This window comes from Struthio camelus, chromosome 7 (assembly GCF_040807025.1).
Source record: "Struthio camelus isolate bStrCam1 chromosome 7, bStrCam1.hap1, whole genome shotgun sequence".
Taxonomy (NCBI): domain Eukaryota; kingdom Metazoa; phylum Chordata; class Aves; order Struthioniformes; family Struthionidae; genus Struthio; species Struthio camelus.
In genome coordinates this window covers 10,467,591-10,487,914 of record NC_090948.1, presented here as the reverse complement: position 1 = coordinate 10,487,914, position 20,324 = coordinate 10,467,591, and the positions used below count along the sequence as shown (strand labels likewise).

General features: G+C 37.8%; 1 protein-coding gene across 4 annotated transcripts; it reads right to left on the bottom strand.

The window, feature by feature from the left end:
* Window positions 1–203: 203 nt before the first annotated feature.
* DCLRE1A (DNA cross-link repair 1A) lies at window positions 204–20,215 on the bottom strand. 4 transcript variants are annotated; one of them, XM_009668641.2, is made up of 9 exons: window positions 19,174–20,215; window positions 15,744–17,318; window positions 13,614–13,747; window positions 12,271–12,389; window positions 10,392–10,535; window positions 9,302–9,447; window positions 8,105–8,259; window positions 1,603–1,744; window positions 204–967 (listed from the first exon to the last, which is right to left on the bottom strand). In XM_009668641.2, exons 1-9 carry the CDS (start codon window positions 19,595–19,597, stop codon window positions 801–803), a joined length of 3,006 nt encoding a protein of 1,001 aa, XP_009666936.2. In that variant the 5' UTR covers window positions 19,598–20,215; the 3' UTR covers window positions 204–800. The 4 variants fall into 4 exon arrangements, with proteins under 4 accessions (XP_009666936.2, XP_009666938.2, XP_068807774.1 ...); XM_009668643.2 differs by having other exon boundaries at window positions 1,592–1,744; window positions 19,174–20,157; XM_068951673.1 differs by having other exon boundaries at window positions 1,592–1,744; window positions 10,392–10,496; window positions 19,174–20,157.
* Window positions 20,216–20,324: the final 109 nt, after the last annotated feature.

Sequence of the window (20,324 nt, the reverse complement as noted above, 5' to 3'; positions counted from 1 at the left end):
TACAATACAGGAGGCTATCTGGAGAGGGACCACTTTCTGTGCTGACATATTTGCACTACAACAACATCAGACCAATCTCATAAAGCCTGTACAAACAAGCAGTATATACAGAATGCTCACTGAATATGTTAGAGGTTTGTCGGATTGGCAATTGAAGTACTGAAAGCAATACCCTTCCCTCTAACTTAAAAAGAAAACACATATCATGTAGATTATATTTTATTTTTTTAAAAGTTTATAAAATCTTGACCGGAATGTAGGTAGCAACATTTTTTTTTAAATTATTCCTCAAGTATGTATGCTGCAACTGCCCAAACCAATCCTCTGCCATAAGGTAAGTTTTCTTTACAAGCTTTAAATCATCGCTGTCACAACAGCCAGTTCTGCCTATTGAAAAGAGCTTCTCTGAAGCCTGTATTGACGTGACTCCGCATAAGCTTACTATCACTGGTTTATTTATTACCGTAACTTCCTTTTCAGATATCCTTAACCTGGAAGCATTTTATCCCCCAGCATTTTAGATCTGAGCATCTCAATGATCTCGGGGAAATAAAGAACATGGAAGAAAAAGGAGTAAGATAAAATCACCTGCAATATGCATTTGCAGACAAGTTATAAATTATTGGAAACTAAATTAATAGGTACATTAGAAGTGCAAGATAGCAGTATTTAGAAAAAATGGGTTTTTCATGAGAACAGCAGCTTAGTCCTCCTCAAACAGGACTCCACAGAAAAAGGAGGAATTAAACATGGGAACTTCAACTCCTTATTTCCTTTGAAGTATACATCCTTCCTTATTTTTATTTATGCCCATTGCCTTCAGTCATCCAGTCTCTAAACCGCTTCTCCATCAAGCTTCTGGCTCTCCAGTCACCAACATTTACAGTGGGGATGATTTTCTGTGGCTTCAACCATTGAACAAAACGCTTCATTTCTAGGTAACTGCTGTGTTCGCTGTAAGGAATCCCTGAAATGAAACAAATCAGAGAGATCTGTCAGCCTACTTAGCTTGTTGCAAAAATACTTTCAGGAAGACTTCCAGCTAATACTTTAAATAATGTTTTAATTCAAACTGAAGATCTAAAGTTTATAGCAAGGGTAAAATGAAAATCCTGGCTTTATTACTGGAAAAAATACGTAGCATTCATTTACCAAGTCAATTATCAAATTGAGCAACACCTAACATTTGATTAAATGAATGTTAAATTTTTAAAAGATTTAACTGCACCTGCAGACTAAAACTAGGAGGAGGAAGAAGGCCCACACTCTCTGAAGTGGGATGAGATATGGAATGAAATCCTGACTCTGGAACCACACTGCCACCATCTTAGTGGGGCCAAGACTTCATCCCTAAAGTCTTTGTTTATATTAGAAAAAAAACTTTTAGTTGCAAGAGGACAGCAGGAGAGGAAAGTATGTATTTACAGTGTTTTGGATTACTCAGTCTACAGACCTGTCCTGGAGAGATCCACCTGTTCGGTTTCTCACAAAAAGAGTTATCAGAAAGCACTGGTTACAATGGACAGTAGGAGTTTCCCCAAATAAAAATATGAAAACCATCCATACAAAATTAAATGCAGTGAATCTTTACCACACTTATACCATATATGGTGATCCTTCCTCTTGTCTGAGGTTTGATGTCCACCAGAGAAAGGCATGAATCCGAGTAGGTCCACCCAGTAGGTTTGAAAGCCAGAACTTGATCAAAATTTTCAGAAAACTTATTCAAGTGATCTTGCAAACCCTGTTAAAGGAATACAGCATATACTGAAACCTATTAAATAGCTCTTTAGTCTAAAGGGTTGGGGATTTGGTAATGAAGAGACTTCAGACTACATTTTATTTTCATGTTTTGGTAAAGAACTTTCTTTTAATACTATTGGCCTTCAAACTAATGACGACAAATATCTACATTTGCAGAGCACCTTATACCTTAGGATCTCAATTGCTTCAACTGAATAAAAACATATTAATAGCTGTGCATTACAGATCAGAACACAGAAGGCATAGTCACATCATCTTATAGATCTTGAGGGAGCGGTATAATTGCCCCCAAGCTATTCATTTCCTCCTCTCAGCTGGAGGTCATCACTCTAGCAGCTGAGTTGTGATAAAAGACTGTGAAAGCCTGTTTCAGTAAAAAGCATCTGGTTAAAAGCGCCACTGACATTCTGACATCTGCCTGTGCCCAGAAGCACTCAGAGATTTAGTAAACTAGTAAAAAACCTCACAGCAAGTCAGTGCATGAGCTCAGTAAGGAATCTAGGTCTTGCTCTGACCACTAAACCATGCTTTACCACATCTCCAGTCACGACAGGAAGGAAATCACCTCTCATCTCTTCACTTTAAAAAAAAAAAAAACAACAACAACAACAAAAAAAACAACTTGAAACTTTTTCAAGTTGGCTAAGTTAGCCTTCAATATTGTTTAAGCTAGGATAGGGAAAAGGATGAGAAGGAAGTACAAGGAATGTGCAATCCTACTTTTGGATAAAGTGAAGTCAATATTATTTCAAACCAAAAATAGAAAATCTATTTCATATGTCCTGTGTAAAATCTTAAAGGCACATTCTCCATTTGAAAGTCCAAGATTTTAGCTCTCCAAAGCATAAACATTATGTCAGCAGCAGGCAGAGGAATGTAAAATAAATAAAGATTGCCAAAAGAAAGAAAAGCTGCAACAGAACACGAACTAACATGTCTGACACTTGAAAATTTTTGAGCAGGGAAGTGGAAAGCTGCCTGGGACGCTGCCACATTTAACAGCACTTTCAATACAATGTCCAGTAGCAACATACAGGGCCTATTAAATTGGACATATTAAAGAACAACGAAAAAACCTACCACAACACACATTTCATTCAGCAACAGGAGTCATGACTAGCCTCCACAAATCTTAATGCACTGCAGAAGTCCAGTGTTCACTAGTATAAAAATACAATTGCAGCATTCTACTTCTCTGTAACATTTTATTTTAAAAGGACCAACACAGCATAAGGGAACAATTCACAAAACTACATTTGCTCACTTGCCTCAGTGAATGCTCTACTTCAAATACAATGATCATGGTATTAACCAATGGATCAGGTGTGCAATGTTAACATTAAGGATGCGATTTCAATCTCAAAAATTATTGGTGCATTTCAATCACAGTCATTTTTGAAAATCTCACCTTAATGATAGCACATGACATTACCAGGATAAGCAATGCAGAAGAGGTGCACAGACAGTGCATGTGCCACGAAGACTTAAACTCTCTGGAAATGTTCCACTGCATATTCAAGTGGCAGAAATCTTTACTCTTCACTGTTACAAACAGTGGTTTGTTTGTTGCAAAAGAAATTGTATATACATTTTAGAAAAAGATGTCCTCTTTCCAGGAAACAAAAGACTACAGTGCTTATTCATAATAAGTACATTTCAAATATACCTTTCAAGTTCTTTTATTTCGCTAGCCAACACTGTTCTAACACCTCTCTCCTTTTAAAATGGAAAATACATTTCACTGCTAAATCAGCCTCCTTCAGTCACCATGACAGCCTGTTATCTACAGCGTTGCTAATGTCAGCAGCACATGCAAGTGGCTTCAGTATGGTATGAGAAGGCTCAAACATGATTAAATGGTTAATTCACTGTCAGTTCTAACACTAAATCCACTAAATCCACTTAGCTTATTCAAAAGGAGCTATTCATAAGTACATGCAGTGATCCCTGTATTTTACTGGGGTAAAACCAACCATTGCAGTGAAATATCACATCTTTTTAAATTAGTATTTTTTTAATCTTTCCATGTATCACATCCACTTTCAATATTGCAACAATTAATGTTTTATTTGTCCTTTGTTCAACAAAGGATATCCGTTAAGAACATCCAGAACATGAATCCAGAGCATGTCATCTCACTTTTGACCCAAGTAGTATCTGAAGAAGGTTATACTTATATCCCTGACTTTCTGTAGCAGTTTATTTACAGGATTGGATGTGATTGTATTTATGGTAAAAAAAACAAAAACAAAAACCAAAAAACAACAAAAAGCAGCAGTATGACAACATAAAAAGCTTATTTCTCTGCCACTGATCCCCTGATGATTTTTCTTTCTACTTTTACTCCTCAAACTTCACACACATTAGCCAAACACTAATTTTCAAGCACTGGTTCTCTTCAACGGGACAGTCATAAGGCCTGGATTAAGTACATTACATCTGCTGATACTTGGTCAGGTATTCAATATTACAGATGGGACTGCTTTCATCCTAACTACAGATGGAAACTATCCATACAAATTCAGCTGGACAAGGATGTTATTTATAAAGCAGAAAAGATATATCTTCTTTCTAAATTCAGACTTACTTCTTTAGCAGAAGATTTTTGGGACACTGATACAACTCCTGGTGTAATGACAGAATACCGCCCAGGATTCATTATTCAAGCAAATGTTTGAGGATAAAAAGCAACAGAAGCATTTGAGCCAGGTAACAGTCTCCTCTGGTATGGATGCATTTGTACAGAAGCACGCACATCTTTACGCAGGCAGCTCAAGTATGAAAGAGAAGTACACTGTGCACTAGATTAGTTGCCAAGTATCTGGCTAAGTGAAAAGCTAGGGTCTAGCAAACGTAATTCTGAGGATGCTGTGGGTTTATAGAAATCAGCTTTCAACTTCTGTCACAAAACCATTCAGTGAGTAGCCTGTTTTTCATACTGGATTTAACACAACTATGGTCATCACCCATTTTTGTTCAGCAAAAGGTACCGGCACTAAAAAAACAAAAAATAAATAAAAATAAAAATAAAATCTGTAAACTCTAGTAACTGGGAGAAAGATGGCCAAAGAGGTTTAGTGGTTTCTGTACTTTTCAAAGTGCCTGTGAATTTTAGGTGAGCACTCTCAAAACAGTGTCTATAAATCATATGTGAACAGCTAAGCTGATTGCGCACAAATAATAAAACAGCTGACTCCAAAATGAAAAATGAAAAAACATGTTTGATAATACACCTGAAAAATCAACAAGGAAAAAAGCAGATTTCAAATAACTCCAAACCTGGAACAGCTGGCTGCCACTAAAAGGGGGGGGGGAGGGGGGGGGAGAATCACAATAACCTATAGAGACTGCAAAATACTTCTAAAATTCTGGAATACGTATTTAAATATATATTTTTGCAAGATAAACTCTATAGTTATATACATTGTGTATATATAAACAGAGAGTTATAACTTATTTCCCATCAATTTGGAGAACTGTCATCACTGGAAACTTGAAGGTCAAAAAAAAAATGCCTATGATTACAGCAGAAGGCCTGTGAGCAAAGTAAAGGCAGAATCTTCTTGTAACAATGAATGCTTTTTTGTTAAGAACTCATGAGTCAAATTAGTCTGTTCCCTGCCAGCTTGAATTAATATTTGCCAGATAGGTGCAAATTAGACTCAAGTGGGTAGAAAGGAAAGCTGAGGCCATCTACATTTGATCTTGGGAACTCTCAGCTGCGGAAACATAGAAGTTTTCCTTGGGCAGGTACAGTTTTATGACACAAACTAGACTTCAATCATGGTAAGCTTGTGTAGTTTATGCAACTTCTTTTTAGTCCCTTATCTAGAAACAGGTCAGATAATTTTTTTTTAGTAATGTAAGGCAGAAGTATCAAGCATACAATTCTTAGAACTATCGAGCCTGGAGCAAGAGAGTATTAGTAAAGAGCCTAACAAAAAAAAAAAAAAATCCTAGGGTATAAAACTGGAGCTTCTAGGACCTACTATAATACGCCATCAGGGTGTGGCTTTTTGCATTCTACTAAAAAGGTAATGGATGTATAAAATCACAGGTGTACTCAATTTGCTAAATAAGGACTGAATCCTATCTTTTGACTGAGAGTACTCCCATAAGGATTCCACAGATGAATAGGTTTCTCAGCTTGAAACCACACGAGTAGGAAATTAGCCTGAAGTAAGTAGGGTTGAGTTCCTAACTAGAGCTAGGGACCAAATAAAACACAAGAGGTAGGAGAGACCTAGAAGGGAATAATGGCTAAGGCTTACGCCACCGAAAGCTATTTGGCATTTAGTGTTGAGGACCACTAACAGATTCTGTAGCGAGTCAGTAATCAGGACAAAGCTTGTGTAATCCAGCACAGCCGGAGAAAAACGCACAACCGTAGATGACAAGAGCAACGTTTATATGGCCTATAAAAACAGGATGATATCATTCACTGTTCTTTAACAAGGGACAAGTGACCAGATAATACAGTCTCAAAAAATATTGTATTTCTGAGTTCATGTTTACCGATGTTGCTGGAGCAGACAGATTGATTTCTTACAGCTGTTATCTTTAAACATTTAACATTCTCCACATCTTACTGACACTACGTATCACCTGGGTATTCGTCTAGTTATTGGCCTCCTTGGAAGATTAGCACTCTGGAAGTCCACTCAGCATGACTAGCTTATATGGACACAATATTACTAATCATAGCTGGAGATCACATTCAAACAACTTCATGTATGAAGTTAAAGCCCCAGTACAGATTACTGCAGCTGTTACACCAGTACTCTACTGCCTCAGTCCGCAGGATGGTTGTGCCTTTAGCTTTTCCTGGACCTGACCAGGGTCCAGGTATCGCTCCTGGCAAGCTGCGGATATGTCTAGAATCTCCATTCTGAGAGATGAGACCCTGCCACAAACATACCCACCTCCCTCTGAGAAGTAAAGCTGTCTAGACATCCTTGCAGTTTAAGCATACCCTCTGCCAGAAGTCCAACTGCGTATTCGACATGCACAGGAATACATCATAGCAGTATCACATAACAAACAAACTCTGTGCAAGAAACTATAACATACTGCTGTTTAATAAAGACAACAAAATACATTGAGCTAAACATAACAAATCTGTATGCATTTCCATTACTCATTTTCTGCTCCACTATGGAAAATATTATAGAATAAGTTTAAGTCATTAAGATACTAAGTTCCTTCTCCTGCAGCTTCTGTCCAAACTATATAGCCTCTTTTTTCTCCTTTTTAGGTCAGCTCTGACCTTGGCTGGTCCTGCAGCTCACTACTATGTTGTTATGAAGGATTTGCTTGAGCTCACGCAGCAGACCTGGGGCAGAGCTGGAAAATTAATCCGAGTCAGAAAGGCTGAAGCGACCAATGTTTTTCTCTCTCTTTCTGACTACCTTTAAACTAGAGCCTGCTGCTTTGCTTTAACGCCATTCTGTATTTTGGGGTCTATTTATAAATTCGTTTTCCCAGGAATCAGTCACCTTTCCCAACTAAGGAATTCCCACAAAAATCTCCACAATGAAATCACAATGTCTCAATTCTCTTGAACAAAATGTCATCGAAAGTCAGCTAAGATGAAATAGTATCTTAAACAAAAAAAACTGTTTTACTTCCTTTTGCTACAAGTAGCAGAGAAAATTCTTGTATGTGCAAAAACTAAAGAATGTATATGTATGAGGTGTCCTTCAACCCACCTACTGCATGCACTTGTTTGTGTATGACTTTTCACTGGTTTTCAAGTATCCACATCCCCAGGTCAATCTTCAGCATAGGAAGAGAGAGAATATTCTTTTAACTGCTGAAATTATGATTGCAAAGCCATGGAAATAGAACTGAGAGGAACACGGAGAACCCAATTCTTTCATTACATTAAGAAACAGATTAGAAGCTTGCAATGTTCATGGGCTGCCTCTAAATAAAGAGGCCTTCAGGTAGAAAATCCTTTTAGTCTTCTCATACAAGGTAAAAGGCAGGCTGAAAACAGGGACCAAGTGTCACACTATATTAATTGTTAATAGGAAGGATCCTGCAGTCATTACATAAACCTACTTCAAAAAGCCCGGCAAAGAGCAAGCCTTTGAACAAATCTCATCTTGTATGAGAACTGCATTAATTTGAAATTACACTTTCTGTGCATCATGTTTGAAGACAGTTATTAACACTTAATTGCATCTCATTTTCAATGTATTGCTATATGTCAAAACTTGACTAAATAAATGTGATCTGACAGGAGGTTAAAAAGCAACAGACTATAACATAGGTTGGGATGAGCCAACAATAAGGTTTGCCATCAGGTCAATCAACATATTGTATTTTCTAAACTTACCTTAAAATTAATTTGCATCATGGGAAGAACGTGAAGCAAACTATCATCCCAATCCATACTGATGAGGGAATTAACAGCTGCTGACTCCAGGCACTGCAACGTTTTGTACTTGTCACGGGACATACTTGCTTTTGAGCCCAAAACTTCAGCAATCGCTTTAGAACAAAGTACAAGAAAAAAAAAAAAAAACAGGATAAAGAAAATTGGAAGTAAGAGTTCTTATGTTACTTGTCTTGGAAATAGTCCTAACTATTGTACCGGAACATTTTTACTATTGAAAAAAATCCATATTCAACAAGATACAATATTCCATGTTCTAAATTTTAGAGCAGAAAACTTACGTTTTTAAAAATACATGGGCTCCTATATTCTAGCCCCAGAATTCTGTAGGACAATTGGAAAGAGAAGCAGAACAGAAGTTTACTCCTGTTTCAAGTTGTGTTTCTTTGGTAAAATGTTTTTGAGGTGAAGTGGTATTTATTTCAAATAAGCTATAACCATGTCTACTTTTTGGAATATGAATTTCAGAGAAAGTCTTGCACTGATAATTCTAAGATCTACTCAAAAGCATAAACAGTACACAGCTGTCTGCTCTAAAAAATACATTCAGCTAATCTTTATGGTTTCTAATGCTGTAATTGAGTGAAGCATAGCACATAGATGATTTCCACTGAGACAGAAAAGATGCGTTTTGTTTTTGGGAATGCTTTGTTAAAATTGATTCTATTACAACTGGTTACTATAAGTATTTACAAAAATACAAAAAATAAACCTTGAGGGAAAAATGTGCTAACACGATAGATGTTTAACAATAATTAAGATTCCCCCTTTGCTGTCTCTTGACAATACTTGAGATTATTAAAACCAAAAGCATCATGAAGATCTCATTTATGCTTTTTAAATTATTACCAGTGCTTTCCTCACCACCAAAGCTGTTCATTCGCCTTAGCATGTGAATAGATATTTTGTACATTCTAGGGGTTCTAAACATGGCAGAAAAACATTTCTTTCAGAAGGCTAAAGCTGAAGGAGGGAGAAGAAATACTACCGGCAGAATCACTACATGCATTTATTTGCTTTATGCAACATTTGACCATCAAGCCTAAGATACCCTGTATATCTTTTAAGGAAAAAGTCATTTAACACTGATTCGGATGGGTATTTAGTCATTCGATCTAGTACGCTTATTTTACATACCTAAAAAAACTTTTTCTTTTCCAATGGAATAGGTGCCACAGACAACTAGAGTACGTGGGTTTAAAGTTACTGTCTCAAAGGCAGTATTGACAGCAAACTGGATAACTTCTTGTTGAGAAGGAAAAGTATATTCAGGACTACAGTATCTGAGGCATAGAAACAAGATGTTATGTAACTACTTTGTTATACAAGATGAAAGGCATATTAGTTTACCTAAAAGACCTTCAAAACTGCATGCACAGAGTAACACAGAAACGAAAAAGGTGTTATCCATCAATGTAACTTCAAAATGTTGGCAATCTATTTGTTAGAAAACACTTGAGGTATCCAGAGGAAATTGTTGCAATAAAATTTATGTTCCGTATAGGCACACTTTTCTATATAACTGTTCACTTGTCTGAAACTGACGCTGAACTGTGTAGTTTTTTTCCGCTATAAAAACCAAGTGCTCTTTCAAGCTAGATATTTGTATCACATACTAATTACATCCTTATGTCTATTTTTTGTCAGGCACACAAACCATAACATAAAACATTATTCATTTACAGAAACATAAGGAACAGAAATAAAAGACTGCAGCTGGGCATTAGTCATCATATACAGAACAACAATCTTACATAGATGAGTCAGAGAAAGGTCTAATGAAAACCTGGACAACTGACTTAACCATTTGGCATTCTTTCACTCTGAATTTTCTTTTTCCTTTTTTCCATAATAGATCTGAATCCACCTAAAACCATTTGCTCCATAAACTTCTATTTTTAGAGTCAAACAGTCCACATATGAACTTTGACATCTAGAATTTAACACCACTTATAAATATAAGGCCACCTCAACAAATACTTTGGCAACTTTTCCACCACCCACCTTTATTCTCACTCCTGTAATAGCATAACAGATGAAGAGGCCAGACATACACGGACTTTTAATAATTATCTAATTTTACATAACACTGAACGCACCTCATGAGTGTTAAAAACAGAAAGGTCATTCATATTACAATTTATCTGATTCATATAAAGTCTTACTCAACTGAAAAGAGGGTTATACTGAATAAATAAATAAATAAATAAAAAAGAGAGAGACTTACGTGGTATCAAGGTAAAGGGTATGGACTTTTCGACCAATCAAAGGAGGATAGCGCTCCATAGAAGGATCTGCCCTAAAGTCTCCTGTGTGCAGAATAACATTTCCACTAGGTAGACAAAAAAGGATCATTGTTGCACCTGGACAACTAGGGGGGGAAAAAAAAGAAAAAGAAAAAAAAAACCATCCACATACACTGTTAATTCTCTATATCGATGAACTGCCTTAAGATAAGAGAGGTAGTGCCCTTAAGTAGCAGGAAGGCACAGAGAACAGAATTTTAAATCACAGCTACTATGCAGCCCAGGTTTGCTAGAAATTCCTATTTTCTAAAGGAATTCTAAAGCTATCCTCATGACCATTGACAAGCTACCTTGACTTTTCAGCTGAAATGGAAAGAAGAAATATGCACCAACAGTAAAGTAATCAAGCATTAACTGCCTTTTTAGGATGCCCTGTCTTCCTCCAGGCATGACTGCCTCAGTTCCAATCTCTGTGGTTCCATTAGACTTGATTTAAAGGGGAAACAGCAACTAAAGACAAGATACAATTCTATTTCTCCAAAATAAGAAGGTATTATTGCAAATGCCATCTTCACTCCCGTAGAACTTACTGAAGCATTTGTTTTTAAATTCTGTTTGCAGATTTTAAACATTATCCTCCATCCAGAACTCACTGGTAATAAACACAATTCTTTTGTGGGCCACAGCCACAGGGAGTGCTTTGCACCTTCTGCAGTTCTTCACTAAAGGAGGGCAAGTGCTCCGACTGGGAAATGAGAGTGGGACTATTTTGGACATGAATCATCTGTAAAGGGTAAACAAAATCTCAAAAAGGAAACACTTGTCAAGAATCAGAGCTAAAATGACAGAACTGGTAAGCTCTCAAAATCCGTGAACTTTGTACCTAGGGTTTATTTGCCTTTTAAATTGAAGCAAGGGATCGAGGAGCGAATTGGGAAAAATGAGAAGTGTCCAAATTACATAAGCAACAAGGCTTCTTTCATTCCCAGAAAGGGTTCTCAAAGGACTTCACGGAATCTTATCTCTCTAACTATAAACAAAACCGAAGATAAGTAATATTCAAACCAGCTGTGACACAGTGCATTTCAATATATGCTTTAGAGAAAGACTTTTCTTCTATCCCATAGCCAAATAAGGCACCAAGAGGAAGAACGGCAAGGGCACAGGACCGGAAGCCAGAAGCTACTGAATTCTAATTGCAATAGTACCATAAATACTGCCAATATGAACCTGGGCAAAATCTTATCCTTTTGTCATTGAATCCAATAAAAATCTTGTTATATATTTCAGCAAGGTTTACTTTAGAGTACAATTTTTAAATTGTTGGTTAGGATAGTTGGATGAAAATCTACCATGATCCAAGGTACCACATTTGTCTTTAGCTGAAGATTTCACTATCTTCAGTTGAAGCTACAGAAACCTGACGTATCTGAAAATCAGGTCTAGGATGTTCCAAACTAGACACCAAAGACTGAAGTGTCCAGACTACTAGAAAATCATTCAACGTCTCAGCAAATGTAAAAAGTTAAGGAACTGTGTACGGATGAGAGCATGGACTCATTACAAGCAAACAAAACAAAGTTATCAAAGAAAAGCCTAGGTTTCATTTTCAAAAGTAATTCAGCTATTTCAAAAGCTATCTACTTGCAAGAAATTTAAGACTCCTATGTGCCTAAGGCAATTCGGAAATAAAAATTCGTGTTATTAAGTTAACTTGAGTATCTGAAGTATTTTTAGCCTTAATTTTTCAGGTCCACTGAGGCCATCAGGGCCCTGAAATCATAAAATGCATACATATAGCTATTTGTCTTTAATATTCTATAGATACAAACACTGCACCACAGATGCAATGATACATACTGATTGGCATCAAGCAACAACACTTTGATCCCATTCACTATACATTCTGTGTCCATCGGCAACACATGGATGTACTGCTCTTCGACTCGAAGTTTGCTCTTCACCAGATTGCCAGTTATCTGTAACAGCAAAAGGATTTAATATAAAATAGAAAGAAACAAAATCTCTTAAAAAAAGCCTTTATTTATTTTAGAAACAAAGGCTCCCTAACCCAGACAGTCTGGCTCAGAGAGAAACTATGAGATCCTGGGTATAATCAAGCCTTTCAGTAGCATTTCACCCCTCAAAAAGTAAACTGAGAAAAAGCTGCCTTTTGTGGGGGGAGGGAGGCAAGCAAACTTTTTAAAAGCAAACTTTAAAAAGCCTGTCAAGAAGTTATGGATCAGAATCAGTGAGGAGGCCCCAAAAGGATGAACAACGTGGCAAACATCCATCCATTACAAATTGCCCAGGCAAGAAGCAGAGGTGGACCAAGCCTTCTCCGAATAACTGAAGAAGTTTCCAAGTCACAGGCCTGGAGGACTGTAATCACCCCAACACTTGCTGGGAGGGCAACATGGTGGGACACAAGCAATCCAGGAGACTTCTGATGTACATCAGAAGAGTTTTTTGATGCTGGTTCTGCACGGATTGATTAGGTGAGTTGCTCTACTCCACCACGAATAAAGAAGAGCTGCTGGAAATACAATGTTCAATGGTAGCCTCAGCTGTTCAGAAGCCTGAATGAAGCACAGGACACATAGGATCAGGCTAAGACAACTGCATTTACTTAACGTGGAGAAGAGATGGCTTAAGGAGAATCTCATTGCAGTCTTCCACCACCTGAAGACAGTGATAGAGAAGACGGAACCAGATTCTTCTCCATGATGCACACAAAAAGAACAAGAAGCTATGGCTACAAGTCACAAAAAGGGACATTTTGGTTGAATATAAGGAAAACGCTTCACAGAGTGGTTAAGCACTGGAACAGGTTGCCAAGAGAGGTTCTACAAGCTGTCTTCAGATATTTTCAAAATTTGACTAGCAAAGCTTCTGGTCGATCTGATCCAACTGTGAAGTTACCCCTGATTTGAGCAGGAGATCGGATTATATGACCTCTAGAGGACCCTTTAAACCTAAATTTTTCCATGTTATCTACTTAGGGAAATTTCACTAATCTTCCTTATCAGACAAATCAGGGTAAGAAGATCTCATACAAGAGGATCCCAGGTTCATCTATACAAATACTGTGCCTACTGCACCAACAGTGGAACCTCTGCTCCTATATGTATTATCATCAGTATAAAAGTGATTGTAGTTGCATATGTATTGGTTAATATCTAGTAATCTTGGAAAAATCTTACCTTATTACAGTAGATTGGGAATATGAAGTTTTTTGTTAGCCCACAATAGTGATCAGAGTGAAAATGAGTGAGGAAATAGGCTGTACAGCCTTCAATTTCTCCATACTGGAAGGCATCGACTGTAAAACCAGTTCCTACAGAAAAAGCGGAAGTCAGTCAGTAAGTACGCACAGTTCAGAACTGTTTTCTATTTAGATTTTCTTTTTCTTTTTTTCCTTCCTCCTTCTTTTTTCCCAAAAAGGGAAATATAGTTAAAAAAGGGACTACAGTTACAAGGTATACAATTAAAGAAAGTATTTAAAGATGAACATGATTTGCACGTTAGTTAACGGTCACAAAAGAGATTTTCATTTATTAAAATAAAGTATAACAAAACGTCCACGCACAAACAGCTTCACAGGCCACCCAAATATCTTCTGTTCAAATGCTGTCTTTCACAGATGGCAACTGGTTAAGCAAAATACATTTATCTATATTCAGCTTCTATTTTTGAAAGTCCATGTGGATTAAAGCCTAATACCAGCATCTTAACACAAAATACAATATAATAACACAAAATATAATGGATAACTACAGCTTAACAAAATATATTTTGCAGTTAAACTGTAGTTTTTCAGCTATTATGTTTAATATTCCTCCTGAAACATGCTACTATGTAGTTATCAAGCAAGCGATCTGAGGTCTTAGAATACATCTCCTGAGATAAAAACTTCATTAATTTGTTATTGCATGTATTCAATGAGGCATTGTTTGTATAAAGTTGTTGCATAAAAACAGTTGTACAAAAGATAGTCCTTTTCTCTGCAAACTTTATGTATTTTTTTTGATTCAAATATACTGAACGGTCCTTTTACATTTGGCTCAACTTTCTTAAAGCCACCAAATACTGCACAGAATTAATCCATCTGCTGGCACTCAAATGCTTTTACTATTATTCTACCCAGATTGTCCAGATCTTCCAAATAGTTTTATTTACTTGAGACTAGAAGTTTAAGTATTTGCATCTCCAAAAAAAACCACAGTGGTCTGGAAATTAAAAAACAAAACCAAAAGATCCCCAACAGTTTGAGAAGTACCAGATTTGAAACTTCAATGAGATTGAATTAGAGTAGGCCGTGGGATAAATGCATATCATTAGCAATACAGAAAATGCAGTTAAATATACTTCAAACGTAGTAACAAAACTCAGAACAAAAGCGTTATAGAGATGATAACAAATCAACTTGAAAATTTCACTGTAGGAGTAGACCCTTCAAGTTTATTATACATGGTAAAAATCTCTCAGCCCATGGAACCCATGATCCTGGTGTAACTCCACAAAGGCTTAAAGGTCAGTCTTCAAGTAGCAACTACGCATTTAGGATGACTAATACATTTCTACTTTGCTTCCTCAAATATCTATCTGGGATGCTAAAATCAGCCTGTACAATTAAGATAGTCCTTTAACGGTAAGCTGAACTGTGAGGGTCTGAAGTTTTTTAAGCTGCCAATCCATTAGCAACATCCTGTATCTCTGATAATTACTTCAGGAGATTCTGAGAAAATCTTGGCTCTTTCCCTAGCTAAATTCTTCTGTTTGGCTTTCATTTCTTTGTTTTCACAGTTGTAGCACTTAATATTTTTAATACTACTTGGGAATTTTAATACAAAATGAAACTCAGTTTTTTTATTTAGTGTAAGGAAATAATTGCTATTGACAGACTTCTTTTCCAGGCACAAATGAAGTTATGTAAAAGTCAAGTCTGGGAATTCAAAGAAGGGAATATTAAGGAGAAATACATTAAAAGTAATTTAAGAAAGTACATCTGTCTTTCAAAACTGCTTTTGTTTCTCACTCTCTTAAATACACTTGAAAATCTGCCTTTGAAGTCATTTTTCAGAGATAATTATTTCACTATACTTTACTGACAAAGCCTTTGATGATTCTCATTCTGCCATCAGCTACTGGAGACCTACATTTTCACAAAATCCGATTGACCTAGGTGGGGGAAGGAAAACTCATTAGGGACTGGAGTCCCTAGGGACAAATAGTTACGGAGAGTAAAGAATAGAGCCTAAAATTATGGGGGAAAAAACACAACACTCCAGTCGGATTAATCAATCACTACAAAAGCAGCAATTATCTCTCACCTGGTATTTTCTTGTAGAAGGGGCACTGTTTTTTTCTTGTTCCTTCCCCTGTACCAGATGAGTCTCTAAATTTTTTTCTCCACCTTCGTTGGCCACCGGAACTTGCACCTGCAAAGACTCCATTTTTATTTGAACTTTCTGTAACTGCTTCTACATCCTCCACAGATCCTTCAGCTTTCCTTTTGCGTTGTCTGGGCCTCTTTCCATTGGGAGTAACTGGACTTGATAGCTGCGTTCCTTCACTTGAACACGTCTCTCCTTTGCTTTCCTCTTTTGCTTTGGGTTTTAACCCAAAGAAAACACCAATGTCCATTTGTTTGAGTTCTCTGGCAGAACTGGATTTGGCATTCATTCTTGCTAAAGAAACAAGCTGCACTGTTTCAGAGATTGGGCTGGGACAGCATACAGCAGCTGCATTAGGAAGAGTTCCTTCTTTCTCCATCACTGACTGCAGACGCTCCTGACACACTGCTTTTTCAATTGTGTTAGCAGTCATTTTATCTGTACTAGTTAAAAGGTTATGTGGGTCCTTCAAAACATTACTTTTCTCTGACAGGAGAGACTTAGCACCTTCTCTGACTTGCAGCAATGGCATATCAGTAAGAGCCATATCTGCAGAATCGAAAGCAAAAGCACAAATGTCTTTTGACTCTTTATTACCTGCATTAGCAACAGAGGAAATCAATTCTGACTGTTCAACCTCCTCCCTAATTATATCATAATTAAGAGGAAAAGAGGATTCTGTGGTTAGCACCTCTTGCTGATGCTGATTATCTACACATGCTGAATTAGAGAACTTGCTGTTGATGTGACCCTGAGAAACAGTTTTTACACTATGATCCACACGGACTGATAAATTTACTTTCTCATAGTGTTCTTTTTCTGTTGTGAAACCTCCCATTTTAATACACTCATACTGATGTGCCTGTTGCAAGAGAAGCCCATCAAAATTTTTAAACAACACAGAATTAGATTCTTCATTTTCAGAGTTCTGGACTCCAAATAATTTCTTTTGTGATGTTTTCACCTTCTCCTCCTCTTCCTCAGTTTCCTCTTCGCTTTCCTCACAAGTACTTAGTGGTGAATATGAAATTTCACAGTCACTGAAGTCAGCTTTTGACTGTAGCAGACTTAGCTGACTTGTTTCTTTCTGACTATCCAGATCTTCTCCTGTTTCACTTTCTTGAGAGGATGCAAAGTCATAAAATTCAAATTTGCAACTATTATCTGTAGTCTGTGTGAACTGAAGTGTTTGTTGAGGCCTCTGAACATTTGCAGAAGAAGTACTTTCACTGGTTACATTCAGAGATTTCATTTGTGTTGAACTCTGTACCGTCAACATACGCTCATCATTTGGGACATTACTGGATGACTTCTCATTCTGTGAGACTGCCTTCACAAGAGTTGGGAAACAGCTGGACTCTGCAGCAGTAGAACATGCGATCTTCCTCTCTGAAGTATATATTGAAGAGTTTACAAGATAATCTCCTGCCCTGCTTGCTGCAAGTAGAAAATGGGTATAGCGCTTGTAGTGGGATGGAATGGTGGAAGTGCACAGCAAGCCATCAGGACACTCTGTGAAAAGTTAAGCAGAGAAGCACTGTTAATACCGTTGCAAAGATATTCACTTGGCATAGATATTAAAATAAAAATTATATACGACGTTTCATTTAAAACTTTTTCTTATACATGCAGTCATTAGAGGATAGAAGGCACATCTACAAAATAATTTGCAATAAGCTAAGAGCTCCTGCCCTAAGGTGGCTAGAAGTAAGACTGCTTCCAACAGTGTTGTCTGTGTAAACAAAACACTAAGTGTGAACTAACACACCCATCTAACAAGAAGGGTATGTTAGCTTGTTCCAGTGTGCTAGCATAGTTATACAGCCTCTAGTTGAGAGCAACCTCATGTGCAAGCAATGAGCTCAGAGCAGTAGCACTGCAAATGTCAAAATAAACCAAATCTACGTTCTGAATCAACTTGCAATTCCATTTCAAAGTTGTCTGTTGGGTTACACATTAAATACATAAAATAAGATTTAAAAAGTAATTACTTCTGTACAAAAAGCATTCAGGATTCAGATGCCAAGAACAGTTCAATGTTGTTCCTTAAGACTTTTTTGTTGATAGTTTGCTGGCTTAATTTTTGAGAATTTAAAGGTGAATGCCCAGAAGAAATCAATCAGACAGATTTTTCACTCCCGCTTTCATACGGGAGTAGGAGATGAAAATGAGATGTTAACATCTGCCTTAAGTCAAGGCCACCAGCAAACTCAGGATTAAGAACTCACATTTCATTGTTCTGAAGGCGAAGCCTCAGGAAAAGTCAGATAGATATGAAAAGGATCGTATTAATTAAAACAGCAGCCTTTACTTCAAGTTTTTTGACTGTATGCTGTTTTTCAAAAGGTATGAGGTGTATTAACAACGTAAGTTGGATACCTGGACCTGTCCAGATACGTGTAAATACATGGCATTGCCTAACATAAAACTAGCAATCGGAACAGTTCAGTGTTTATTTCTCCTGTGAGCTCAAAAAACGTGTAACATTCTATGGTCATGCCTTCACGTGGCAGACAAGTATCACGGGCACAAACATAGGAATGTTCACGTATACTTCTGCACAAAACTTCTAAAATATACTGAACCAAGGGCTAACGTTTCAAGTACGTTAGCCCAACAGACTGATTTCAGCTTGCAACTGTCCATAGGCAACTGGACAAATCACACAGCAATGTAGGTATGCAATAACAGAATTCACAAATAAGGAGAAATAAGTTCTGTGTCCAAAGTAGCAGTCTCTTAACCAAAGGAGGCTTCTTCTGAATCTTGACTGAATAACTGAAACAGGCCACAGAATCACAGAATGGTTGAGGTTGGAAGGCACCTCTGGAGATCATCTAGTTCAACCCCCCCTGCTCAAGCAAGGTAGCTAGCACACATTACCCAGGACTGTGTCCAGACAGCTTTTGAATATCTCCAGAGAAGGAGATTCCACAACCTCTCTGGGCAAACTCTTCCAGTGCTCAGTCACCCTCCCTGTAAAGACGTTTCTCCTCAAAAAAAGTAGACCAGGTCCATTTTTTTTAAAAGGTAAATACGCACTACGCTGAATGCCTTCTATTTCTTAATTACAGCCCATGAAAGGGGAGTTTGAAGAACAACCATGAATCTTTATCAATACTACACAAAGTTTTGAGATAACATTATTAGATTATTATTTTTGTATCAGTTCAATGTTCTTTATAAAGAATCCAAATTCTGATATGAATACAATGTTGATAAATTATCAGTAACAACATTCTAAAAGTCATACCAACTGTCATCTCAGATTTTGAACTAAATATGAAAACCAGAGTTTACAGTAACATTATGTCACGTGTCTTTAACATCTTTTTTTTAAAGACTCTTTTTCTTACGCTACTCATACCTTTTTCCATAGATCCTGGAGTATCCAAACATTCAGCAACATGCCACCGAGGTGTCTGGACTAACAGTAAAGAGAAAGGCATCTGACAGCTTGGACAGTATCCATCACGAACCAGCTTTGCATTTTCTGAGCTTTGCTCTGTCGGGCTACTAACACTTTCCTGGGACTGCACGATAGTATCGTCTCTACTTTGATCTAGATCCTGATCTGGTCTTGATTTCTGCTTGCTTTTCTTAACAGTATCACTTTTTTCCACTGATTTTCTTTTATTTCCATTTCCCTTTCTTTTTGGCTTGCACTTGTCATTACTTATTTTCTGCACGGGTGTAGAGATGCTCTCCGAATTAACCTGATGCACCAACTTTTGTTTCCTAATGGATTTGTACTCCCAAATGTCCTCTTCCAATAAAGCATCTTCAGACATGGCAACACACGAAATATTTTCCTTGCTCTTAAGCAGCAGTTCACTAGTCTAGTTTTCCTTCTGTTAATAAGTTTTCTCTCTCCCCCCCCCTCCACTAGCTGAAGAAAAGCACTTGAACTCCATTTAAAAAAAAAAAGACCGGGCCACAAACCAAACAGCAGCCCCTGGGGAGATAGAAGCATGGTGGCTCCTACCCTAAAAATAATTTAAGGAGTGTCTCTCTGAATAGTCGTAACCACAGCGGCTAAACGAAACCCGAGGCTGTAAGATGCAGAAGTACTTGCAGAGCGCGCCATTTCCTTCAGTTATTCCACTTGCAAGCACCTAACCCGGCCTCGCTAAGTGAAAAGCCCAGCTGCGCCCGCGCCCCGGCTGCCACCTCGCTGGCCCGAGGCGAGGAGGTTTTTGAAAGAAAACAACCCAGATTTCAGCTCCGGAGCCGCTGCCAGGAGGCACCACACGCCGAAGGCCGACACGGGCGCAGCGCGGCCGGGAGGTGCCGCCGCCGCCGCCGCTGCTGCCGGGCCCCGCGCCTCGCAGACCCCGCCGCCGCCGCTGCATTCGCCGCCGCAGCTTCGTCACTTGCGGCCGCCTCTCAACTTTCCGGGTCTTCCGTAGCTTCCAAAAGAAAAAAGGAAAACTCCGTTTAATTAAAGGAGCCGTGCTGGGACTGTGTCCCTAGCCCCCCCAGTTTTCAGGTTTATTCCACTTAAAAATAAATAAGTCA

Bases quoted from the DNA above. Each gene is read 5' to 3' on its own strand.
- DCLRE1A (XM_009668641.2), bottom strand. From the start codon at position 19,597: ATGTCTGAAGATGCTTTATTGGAAGAGGACATTTGGGAGTACAAATCC. The intron at 12,390-13,613 runs GTAAGATTTTTC...TTGCTGTTACAG, and splicing joins TCCCAATCTACTGTAATAAG to ATAACTGGCAATCTGGTGAA. The intron at 10,536-12,270 runs GTATGTATCATT...TTCCCCCCCTAG, and splicing joins TTGTTGCTTGATGCCAATCA to TTGTCCAGGTGCAACAATGA.